General features: G+C 46.3%; 1 protein-coding gene across 6 annotated transcripts in view; it reads right to left on the reverse strand.

Annotated features, from left to right (window-relative positions):
• The window catches only part of CCDC18 (coiled-coil domain containing 18), a 143,778-nt gene that overhangs the window by 116,373 nt on the left and 15,210 nt on the right, over positions 1-12,195 (reverse strand). For 5 of the 6 annotated variants that reach the window (XM_079776995.1, XM_079776993.1, XM_079776992.1 and 2 more), the window contains 3 exons: positions 11,932-12,093; positions 10,262-10,368; positions 5,219-5,347 (listed from right to left, as the gene is read on the reverse strand). In XM_079776995.1, the coding sequence (XP_079633121.1) occupies positions 5,219-5,347; positions 10,262-10,368; positions 11,932-12,093 (398 nt within the window). The remainder of the gene's footprint in view (positions 1-5,218; positions 5,348-10,261; positions 10,369-11,931; positions 12,094-12,195) is intronic. The other variant, XM_079776994.1, reaches the window with a different exon arrangement.

Consider the following 12,195-nt stretch of genomic DNA (forward strand, 5'->3'; position numbering starts at 1 on the left):
TCCCTCCCAACTGCCCTCCCCTGCTGGCCATCTTGTGGGGGCCATCTTATGTCCACATGGGGGCAGGATCTTTGACCACATGGGGGCAGCCATTTGTGTATTGGAGTGATGGTCAATTTGCATATTACTCTTTTATTAGATAGGACTAGAGGCCCGGTGCACGAAATTCGTGAACGGGGGGGAGGGTCCCTCAGCCTGGACTGCAAGGATGCCAACGACCCGTGCCCCAGCCAGCCTCTGGCCAGAGGCCCGTCAGCCCGCCCTCCCTCCCTCCGCGGACTGGGGCGCACGGGACGCTGGGGGTGATCGCCAGGGCAACGCCACCAGCGTCCAGCACCCCGGCCGCTATGGGTGCCGCCATCTTTGTGGCAGAGTGACAGTTAATTTGAATACTGCCCTTTTATTAGATAGGACTAAAGACCTGGTGCACAAAATTCGTGCACGGGAAAGTGGTGTCCCTCAACCTGGCCTGCACCCTCTCTAATCCAGGACCCTTCGGGGGATGTTTGACTGCCGGACATCCCTCTCGCAATCCGGGACCGCTGGCTCCTAACTGCCTCCTCCTCCCCTTAACCCCCTAACCTGTCCATTTGGATAAAGTGGGTGGGAAGCAGGTACGCACTGCCTGCCGGCCTGACTGCCCCTAACTGCCCTCCCCTGATGGCCTGGTTGCCCCTAATCACCACTGCCTCGGTCCCCACCAAATGGCTTTGTGCGGACAAACATCCAGATGGATGTCTGGAAGATGTCCGGTCTAATAGCATATTACCCTTTTATTAGTATAGATTATACAACATAAGTTTTAAGGTAGAATTGCATTAGTAGAAATGAGGAGACATTTCGTTAAAAAATGTATATTGGTTTAATATGATTCAAATCCACATGTTTATGACAAAAATCAAGTCTTTAAGAATAGGATTGCTTGCACTAGCTGGTTTGGCTCAGTGGCTAGAGCTTCAGCCTCGATTCTGGTCAAGGGCACATGCCTGGGTTGCGGGCTCAATCCCCAGTAGGGCGCGTGCAAGAGGCAGCCAATCAATGATTCTCTCTCATCATTGATGTTTCTCTCTCTCTCCCTCTCCCTTCCTCTCTGAAATCAATAAAAACCTATTTTTAAAAAGTAAAAGAATAAGATTGCTTTGCTATCAAAGCCAAGTAAGGTGTGTCATTCATTGTCCCTGATGAAGTCTGAGCAGCTCAGTTGCTAAGCAACTTTGCTGGGTTCTTATCAAATAAAATCCGTGGAGAAGCAACTAAACCCACCATGCATTTAGGCTATAAAGACCGAAAGTTGGGGAGGACAGAGTGTTTCTGGGGCAGGAAACAGTGAGGGCCAGTGGCTGGGAGGCAGGGAAGACGTGGGAATGCCCAGTGCCTGGAAGTACCGGAGGGTCTGGGATATGCAAATCTGCTGGGGGCGGGGTCAGGCTCTGCACTCCGAGAGGTCAGGTTTGGAGGGAGGGCAGGGGACTGTAGCGTGTTTATTAACTCTGTAATGCCTTTTACACACAAAACACTGAATAGGAGGTCTGTGAAGAGGAATGTACTCTTTGTTCCTCTTAATCTCTAAGGGAGAGACAGAGTAGAAGGACAAATTCTCGGTACAGTAAATCAGGCAGATTCTCAGTAAATAGTTACAGACTTCTTGGCAAGCCATGAAAGGGTTGCTCTCATTCTACTGATAACCGCCATCCAAACAAGTCTGGGAAAATTGTGTGGGTAGGGAGCCAGCCTTGCTAGCCCCTTCAGGTGCAAGGACCATGTCAGCTTACACCCTGTCTCCAACATTCTTACATGTTGAAGGGGGTGGCAGGGGAGTGTCTGCCAGACATGGTTTCCTTCTGCTTGCTCACCAGAGCTGCCCCGCGTGATGCCTTTTCCCTTCCTTCTCCGCTGCCCCAAGCGAACACGCATGAGATCACCAGGGATGAAACTGGGGCTCCTGTTGTATTGCGTGGAGACTTCACTTCACAGGAACCTGCCTGATCCAGGGAGGGCTGGCGTCATTCACGGCTGGAAAGGCTCAATTTAAACCAAGCCTCTGCTTGCTGCCACTTAGATAGGTGCCGGCTGAGCTGTTTGCAGAGGGTTTATCATCCCTTCTGGCTGTTTCCTTGGAAACCACAAACTCAAGATAGCAGAGCCAAGGCTGCATGCTTCTCAGCACCAGCTCTCCTCAGTCAGCTGCTGAATTTACTTGAAGGATGTAGAATAATTTGTAAACGATACTAAAGTGTGTACAATTAGGTCAAAGCATTATGCAATTGTTTCCTATTAATTTGTACGATTGAGGGTCCTGAGTGTTTGAGGATGTCAGCTCTCACAGAGCATAATGATTTTAACTATGAATGTAACCAAAGTCTCCACTGACTCTTTCAGCCGGGCGGCCTCCGGGCCAGGCACAGCGTGCCTGCTCGCGCCCCCGCCAGTGGCCACTTCCGCCGGGGGCTGTTCCTAGGCCAGGTGGTGCAGCGTGCCTGTTTGCAACCCCCGGCTGGGGTGGCCTCCAGGCTGGGCAGCACCGCGCGCGCGCTACTGCCGGTGGCCACTTTTACCGGGGGCCGCTCCCAGGCCAGGCGGTGAGGCTTGCCTGCTCACGACCCCTGGCCGGGCAGCCTCAAGGCTGGGTGGTGTCCCCACCAGTGGCCACTTCTGCCAGGGGCTGCTCCCAGGCTGCGCCTGACCGGTCATGACTATTAAGCACCTGACTGGTTGTGACTAATTAGCATATCTGGGCTAATTAGCATATCCCTCTTTTATTATATAGGACTAGGGGCCCAGTGCACGAATTCGTGCACTTTGAAAGGAATTGTGGGTCACAAGGCTGCAGTGGGCACAGGGGCAGGTCTTAGCCCATCCTCCACACCCCTATCGGGCCCCTCCCTCCATGGCCCCCGGTCCTCTGTCTGCCGGCAGCCCCGCTCCCACCACCACTGCTCCTATGCACTGAATGTGTGGAGCAACTGCGGCTGGCGCCAGCAGCAGGTGCGAGCGGGGCCTGCACTGTTAGTGGGTGTGAGCGGATGCTGCTGCCCCAATTGCCCCTCAGGAGCAGGGGGAGGTGGAGAAGCCCTCAGGGGCAACTGGGGCCAGCAGCCACCGCTCGCACCCACTGACAGCACCAAGCAATCTCGACCGGCACCAGGTGCCAGCAGCAGGTGCGAGTGACTGCTCCAGTGCTGCCGCCGGCTGTGGATGCGAGTGGGGCCAGCACTGGCAGTGGGTGCGAGCGGTGGCTCGGGCGCTGGCAGCGGCTGCTAGTGGGGCTATTGGCGGCAGTGGGTGCGAGAGGTGGCTGTTGGCCCTGATCGCCCCCCAGGAGCAGGAGGAGGTGGAGAAGCCCTGAGGGGCGATCGGGGCCGGCAGCTCCCCTCGCACCTGCTGACAGTGCCGAGTGATTGGGACAGGCGCCAGGTTCTAGCAGTGGGTGTGAGCGGCAGCTCCAGCAGCAGCAGCAGGTGCAAGTGGGGCTGGTGTCAGCAGCAGGTGCGAGCGCCCGGCTGGACCGTGGTGCACAGGAGCAAAGAATTTTCAGTGACCACCAGAGGCTTGCCCCGATGACAGTGACGAGCGCCCCACCATGGTCTGGTGCCCCCGCTCACCTGCTCCACCATCCCGCTGCGGCCAACGCCCACCATGTTCCATGCTCTGCCGCCTGCTGCTAATGCCCACCATGTTCCGCGCGCACCCCCTGGTAGTCAGTGCACATCATAGCGACCAGTTGTTCGGTTGTTTTGCTGTTCGGTCTATTTGCATATTAGGGTTTTATATATATAGACTAGTAGATAGATGCCTTTGCACATGCTGTCCAAACTGTGGCCATCCCCACTTATTCACCTTGTGAAAGCAAAGTCAATACCTGACCCTAAGAATCATAATAAGTTTTACAGAGAGAACTAGTTGCTCTTCCTTTGTACTTTTTCTTAGCTATATTAGAAAGCTAGTTTTCATAATATTACCTCATTATAATAACCATATGCAAAAAGCTTTTCTGAATAAGTCTGAATTTCAGAATATTTAACCATATAGTTTATTAATTATTTTTTTAAATATATTTTTATTGATTTCAGAGAGGAAGGGAGAGACAGAGATAGATAGAAACATCAATTAATGAGAATCAGTCATTGGCTGCCTCCTTCATGCCCCCTACTGGGGATCAAGCCAGGGGATTGAGCCCACAACCCGGGCATGTGCCCTGACCGGAATCGAATTGTGACCTCTTGGCTCATAGGTCGACACTCAACTACTGAGCCATGCCTGGCGGGCTTTAACCATACAGGTTACACTCACGATAGGTACATTTGTTAGTGTTTATTATTTAAGAGGCACCTAACATTTCTTTTTTCATTTAATCCTTATATCAAGACAATATCATCTCAATTTAAGATGAGCAAACTTAGATTCAAGAAGGAGAGATAATTTTCCCAAGGTAACAAAGCCACTGAGAGGTAAAATCTGGCTATTTAACTCCAAAACCTAAACATTACCACTAAGTAATACTGACAACCAAATATATATTATAACTGAAACTAGACTAGCCAAATGCTGCTAGGTTTCGAGAGGTTTAAATAAAAATGCAAACAAATATTTAATCTACTTGTGAGAAATTTTCAAAATATTCTTTCTTTGTAATGTTATTTACATTATAGTACAAATTTTAAAAATATTTTTAATGTAAAAGATAAAAATATAGATTATGATTTCACTTTATGTAAAAGTTGTCATAATTACATTATTATATTGTAAAATCTCATTGATTTAAACTAAAAATTTTAAATATTAGTTTAAAAGTTAATTGACATTCAAAGTTAATGGTTCCCGGGTCAAGGCTACCTACAAAACTTTATTTTAAAACATGGTTTAAATAAAATAGATATTTTTATAGTACTCACGTATTCCTTAAGGAAGACCCAAAGACACGTTCTCATGAATTTTATGTAAGTCATGCAACTTAATTTCAGAAATAAGTAAATTTCATTACATTGATCATCATTATCAGGCCCTTAGGAATTAATCCCAATCAAGAATGCTAATAACATAAAATTCACACATGAAAATTTTAATGGAAAATGAAAATAAAAATGGACCAAAAAATTTAAGTTATTTTACTGACAAATTTCTGAAAATTTTTCACTTCAAAGCTTAGCTAGAATTTTAAATAGGTAATATTTTTTTTCCCCTTACAAAAAAAGAAATTACTTGCTTTAAAAACACATACCTCTTTCCTTGTTTACTTTGTTCAAGTAAATCCACCTTCAACTTTATACATTCCTCTTGGAACTTCTGCAAACTCTGTTCCTTTTCAATCACCATTTTCTGACTCTGCTCTAATTTATCTTCTGCCTCTCTATAAATAAAGAATATTTTTAAAGGTTATTAAAGAAATTATGCCAGTATACAAAAATATTTCAACATTAGGAATTCTGTTAGTTTAAACGAGAATTAAGAGAAATGAATATTTAATTAGAGATAGAGAAAAGGCATATTTATCATTTGCCATCTAGGAGTTTTGGTAAGAAATAAAAGAATGCTTCCATCAAATTATATATATATACAGTTTACCATTATATCCTATTTCATGGTCAGATACTAAAAGCATTATCATATAGTTTAGAGACTGGATAAGAATGACTGTTATCACCACTATATTCAGTGATTTTTTTCCTGACAGGTGCAAAAAAGCAAATATGAAAATATAATAAGCATAAATATATGAAAGAAAAGACAAAATTTTCTTTTTTTGCTGATAATATCATTAGCTACCTAGAAAATCCAAGAGAATCAAATGACAAATTATTAGACTTAATAAATATGACAAACACTCCACTCTATCCTATCTAATAAAAGAGTAATATGCAAATTGACCATCACTCCATCACAAAGATGGCTGCACCCACCGCTGAGGCCAAGTTCCCATAAGGAGCCTTAAAGAGCAATCAGCAGGGACCTGAGGCTATGCCCTCCCTTGCCCCCATGGAGCTTGACAGGGGACCTCAAGCTGTGCCCCCCACCCGGCAGGGCTTGACAGGGAACCTCAGGCCACACCCCCTTCCCTGGCATCAGGCAGGGGACCTCAGGCTGCACACCCCGCTCCAGTGCCAGGCCAGGGGACCTGAGGCCACGCCCCCCTCCCAGCTGGGCTTGACGGGGGACCTCAAGGTGCGCTTCTTGTCCTGGTGCTGGGCTAGGGGACCTCAGGCTGCTCCCCCCGCCCCAGCACCAGGCCGGGGAACCTCAGGCTATGCCCCCCACCAAGTGGGGCTTGACAGGGGACTTCAGGCCATGCCCCCCCACCCGGCACCAGGCTGGGGGACCTCAGACCACACCCCCTGCCTGGCGGGGCTTGACAGGGGACCTCAGGCCGCACTCCCCACCCCAGTACCAGGCCAGGGGACCTGAGGCTGCGCACCCCTGCCTGGCTGGGCTTGACAGGGGACCTCAGGCCGTGCCCCCCACCCAGTGGGGCTTGATGGGGGACCTCAAGGTGCACCCCCAGTGCTGGGTCGGGGGAACTCGGGCCGTGCCCCTGCCCAGCGGGGCGTGACAGGGGACCTGAGGCTGCGCCCCTCTCCCGGTGCTGGGCCAGGGGACCTGAGGCTGTGCCCCCCCGCCTGGCGGGGCTTGACGGGGGACCTCAGGCCATGCCCCCCACCCAGCGGGGCTTGACAGGGGATCTCAGGCCATGTCCCCCACCTGGCAGGGCTTGACAGAGGACCTCAAGGCATGCCCCCGCCCGGTCTGGGCTGGGGGACCTCAGGCCATGCCCCCCATCCTGGCGCTGGGCCAGGGGACCTGAGGCTACGCCAGGGCTTGACAAGGGTGGGACTGGCCAGGTCTGGATCTAGCCCAATGGGGGGGGGGGCGGCTGGGTCTGGGTCTCATGCGATTTTGAGGTGCATGTGGGTGGGCGGAGACTTGACTCTGGGTCCTGTGGTGTGCCCCAGACTCTGACAGGAGAAAGGTTTTCATATACATTTTACTAATTTTCTTTCATCTCTGACACTTCTATTATAGAGAAAAGGCAAATAGCAATATTAAATTATTTCCTCTAATTAATCCCCTTTTAATGTGCATGAATTTTGTGCACTGGATCACTAGTCCTACATAATAAATAGGTAATATGCAAATTGACCATCACACCCTCACACAAGATGGCCGCCCCCATGTGGTCACAAGATGGCCACCACAAGATGGCCGGTAGGGGAGGGCAGTTGTGGGCAATCAGGCCAGCAGGGAAGGGCAGTTAGGAGTGACCAGGCCGGCAAGGGAGGGCAGTTGGGGGGGACAAGGCCTACAGGAGAGGGTCGTTGGGAGCGACCAGGCCTGCAGGGGAGGGCAGTTAGGAGTGAACGGGCTGGCAGGGGAGGGCAGTTAGGGGTGACCAGGCCTGCAGGGGAGGGAAGTTGGGGGAGACTAGGCCTGCAGGGGAGGGCAGTTGGGGGCGACCGGCCTGCAGGGGAGGGCAGTTGGGGGTGACCAGGTCAGCAGGGAAGGGCTGTTGGGGGTGACCAGGCCGGCAGGGGAGGGCAGTTAGGGGCAACCAGGCCAGCAGGGGAGGGCAGTTCGGAGGGACCAGGCCTGCAGGGGAGGGCAGTTGGGGGCAACTGGACCAGCAGGGGAGGGCAGTTGGGGGCAATTGAGCTGGCAGGGGAGGGCAGTTGGGGGCAATCGGGCTGGCAGGGGAGCAGTTAGGCGTCGATCAGGCTGGCAGGGGAGTGGTTAGGGGGTGATCAGGCTGGCAGGCAGAAGCGGTGAGGGGCAATCAGGCAGGCAGGCAGGCAGGCGAGCGGTTGGGAGCCAGCAGTCCTGGATTGTGAGAGGGATGTCTGACTGCCCGTTTAGGCCCAATCTCTAACCAGCAGTCAGACATCCCCCAACAGGTCCCAGATTGGAGAGGGTGCAGACTGGGCTGAGGGACCCACCCCCAGTGCACGAATTTCGTGCACTGAGCCCCTAGTCTATATATATAAAAGGTTAAGTGACTGACTGTATGTCCCTCTGACTGGCCAGTACATATGACAACCACTGGCAATTTAAGAATAAACGTTGACTCACACATGTGCAATACATATAAAGCTCTCAGTTTTTCTGATTCCAAGAATTGATTTGTCCCAGTCTGATACTGGCCTCCCATTTAAATTAATTCAAAGACAGTTTCCCATGATGCCAGCATTTGTGATGACTATTAATAAATTACAAGGACAAACTCTAGACACAGTAGGCATATTCCTACCTGAACTCGTTTTCAGACATGGTCAGTTATATGTTGCTTTCTCTTGAGTTCAAAGAGCACATGACGTTAAAGTTAAAGTTGTAAATACTTCATCACAAGGGAAATTAGTCAAGCACTCTGAAAGTGTTTTTACTCTTAATGTGGTATACACGAAGATATTAGAATAAGTTCAATCAATTTATTAGTCATTGTTTTTATCAATGTTGTTTTTATATCATGTTTTTGCTGTTTTTATATCATGTTTTTGCTGTTTTTATATCATGTTTTTGTTTTTATATCATGTCTTTGTTATTATATCATGTTGTTATTGTTTATTAATCAATTTATATATTATTTTCATATACATTTTACTAATTTTCTTTCATCTCTGACACCTCTATTATAGAGAAATGGCAAATAGCAATATTAAAATATTTCTTCTAATTAATTTCCTTTCAATGTGCATGAATCCATGCCAGGCCACTAGTTACAAAATAAAAGCAGTAGCTTTCCCATATACTATCAGTAAACAAAACAAGAACAAATTCACAACCAAGAATATACAATACCTAGGACTAAACATAATATATGAGTTACAAAGAAATTTGAAAAATTCTAATGGTCATGAAAGACTTTAGTGTACATATGAATCATCTGTAGGACATGTTACAATATAAAACTGCCCTGGCTGGGTGGTTCAGTTGGTTGGAGCATTGTCCCGTACACCAAAAAGGTTTCGGGTTTAATTCCCTATCAGGGAACATACGTAAGTTGAGAGTTCAGTCCCTGGTTGGGGCACGTATGGGAGGCAACCCATCGATGTTTCTCTCTATATATCTCTCCCTCTCCATTCCTCTCTCTCTAAAATCAATAAAAGCAGCATGTCCTCGGGTGAGGATTAATAAATACACAAATAAAGATGATCTATCCTCATATTAAAAAACAACAACAGCCCTAACAGGTTTGGCTCAGTGGATAGAGCGTCGGCCTGTGGACTCAAGGATCCCAGGTTCGATTCTGATCAAGGGCATGTACCTTGGTTGCGGGCACATACCCAGTAGAAGTGTGCAGGAGGCAGCTGATCAATATTTCTCTCTCATTGATGTTTCTAACTCTCTATCCCTCTCCCTTCCTCTCTGTAAAAAATCAATAAAATATATTAAAAAACAACAACAACAACTAAACATAAGATTGCTAGGTCCCACCTCTCACAGTTTGTGATTCAGTAAGTATGCGATAGGACCTGATATTTGTATTTCTAACAAGTTCCCAAATAATACTAATACTGCTCGTTCCAGAACTACACTTTAAGAATCACTAAAATGAAGTAATGTGCTATTTAGTATGTATATATTTCTTATTTCAAAGCAGAAGAGAAAAAATTATAAATTGCCTGATTCCATATATTTTCTTTCTTGATCTCCAATGAAGAGATTGAGAAAAGGCATATTTACCATTTAACATCTAGGAGTTTTAGCAAGGAATAAAAGAATACTTCCATCAAATTATATATACAGCTATGTAAGGCAAGAAATGAACAAGTTAATATTTAATAAAAGCATGTAAATAAATATCTCAGCCTAGATCTAGTCTTTTTTTTTTAGTCCCCATATCCTGCTGAATCCTGAAGCCAAGAGGAGCTATGATGTACTTAACACAGATTCAACACATTCTAACATAGTCCATAGTCCAGTACAGATTTTTCGGGGCAGATGACAAGATTTAACATGATATATAAAAAAGCAGAAGTAGGAAATAAAAAATTTTTTGTTGGTGTTAATCCTTACGCGAGGATATTTTTCCATTAATTTTTAGAGAAAGTGGAAGGGAGGGGGAGAGACAGAGAAGCATTGATGTTACAGAGACACATTGATTGGTTGCTTCCTGCACTCGCCCCAACTACGGCCGGGATGGAGCCTGCAACCGAGTTATGTGCCCTTGATCGGAATCAAACCCAAGACCCTTCAGTCTGCGGGCGGACACTCTATCCACTGAGCCAAACCAGCTAGGGCAGAATAGAAATTTTAAAGCTATAGAAAGTATACTTACCTCAAAACTTTATCTTGGGCTGAAACTTCTGCTTCCAAATTTATAATTTGTTCTTCTAAGATTGGCACATTGGCTGCCTGTTGTTGAGCAGATTCAAGCATAGAGACCTAAAACAAACAAAGTAGTTCTAGATGGTGGAACTCGGTGATCTTTCTCATTCTTTTTTCCCATTTTTAAAGTTTTCTTTTAAAAAAAGTTTTCAACAAAAGAGAACGTATTGCCCTGGCTGGTGTCACTAAGTGGTTAGAGTGTCAGCCCGGATCGTGGGTTCGATTCCCGGTCAAGGGCATGTACCTGGGTTTCAGGTTGATCCCAGCCCCAGTACAGGTATGTGCCAGAGGCAACCAATCAATGTGTCTCTCTCACATTGATGTCTCTCTCTCTCTCTCTCTCTCTCTCTCTCTCTCTCTCTCTCTCTCTCAACCAATCAATGTGTCTCTCTCACATTGATGTCTCTCTCTCTCTCTCTCTCTCTCTCTCTCTCTCTCTCTCTCTCTCCCTCCTCTCTTCCCTTCCTCACTTCCACTCTCTAAAAAAATCAATGGAAAAAATATCCTCAGGTAAGTACTAACAACAACAAAAGAGAAGGTATTACTTTAAAAAAGAAGAGCGCTAGCTGGTTTGGCTCAGTGTATAGAGCGTCCGCCTGCAGACTGAAGGGTCCCAGGTTCAATTTCAGCCAAGAGCACAGGCCGGGTTGTGGGCTCAATCTCCAGTGGGGGGCATGCAGGAGGCAGCCGATCAATGATTCTCTCTTGTCATTGATGTTTCTATCTCTCTCTCCCTCTCTCTCTGAAATCAATAAAGAAATTTAAAAAAACCCAAGAAGATAAATAAGTTATATTTCCTTTAAGAAATAAAAACACACAGCCGAAACCGGTTTGGCTCAGTGGATAGAGCGTCGGTCTGCGGACTGAAAGGTTCCGGGTTCGATTCCGGTCAAGGGCATGTACATTGGTTGCGGGCACATCCCAGGTAGGGGGTGTGCAGGAGGCAGCTGGTCGATGTTTCTCTCTCATCGATGTTTCTAGCTCTCTGTCCCTCTCCTTTCCTCTCTGTAAAAAGTCAATAAAATATATTAAAAACAAACAAACACACACACACAAATTTGTAATCTTAAGATTTTAAGCTTGCTCTCCCTCCCAGGAGCACAGCCAAGTCTTTCCCCTACCCCTCTTCTTCCCCCACAGGCATGCATCTCCTAAACTCTAAGGGACCCTTAAGAGGCTTGCAACCAGGGTAGGGATGGGCAGCAGCAGTTTGTCCCAGGCAACCCCCCTAAACCTGTCTCCACGGCCCCCTTTCCTCTGACTTCTTAGTGAGCCAAAGCAGCCTAACCTAGCTTATTTCACTATATAGTCCTTCTGCTAGCCTAGGCCCTTTCTTGTTTCATTTTTCCCAGCTTAATAAATGTCCTCTAAAATAAAACTTAAAAAAAAGATTTAAAGAAGCTCTGACTTATCTAAATGCACAGACTATACAAGTTTCTCTGAATCATTTTCAGATACTAAATTCATATAAAATTGGTTCCATATATATTGATACTATATTATCATAATAAAAATTATTCATAACACATTAAAGCAATACAAGAATATTTTTCCAATTATAAATCTTCATGTAATTATAATGATTTTCTGTTAGCATAGTCACCATTTTAAGAAACATACTTTTGCTCTTGACTGTGTTAATTCAAAGTGGACAGATTCTATCTTAGTCATTAAAGAATGATTCTGTGAGACCAAACAGGCATTCTGTTGTCTAAGTTTATTAAGTTTCTCTCGAAGACTTTTCATCTCCTGATCCATAGCGTTAGAAGATGAAAAAGATATCTGAAAAATCAAAAGAGAACAATCTATTATTATTTCATGAAGCACTACATGTTATTAATGGGAAATGATGAACACTTATCTATAAAATAACTAAGTAGCTCA

The sequence above is a fragment of the Cnephaeus nilssonii genome, assembly GCF_951640355.1.
Source record: "Cnephaeus nilssonii genome assembly, chromosome: 7".
NCBI classification, from domain to species: Eukaryota; Metazoa; Chordata; class Mammalia; order Chiroptera; family Vespertilionidae; genus Cnephaeus; species Cnephaeus nilssonii.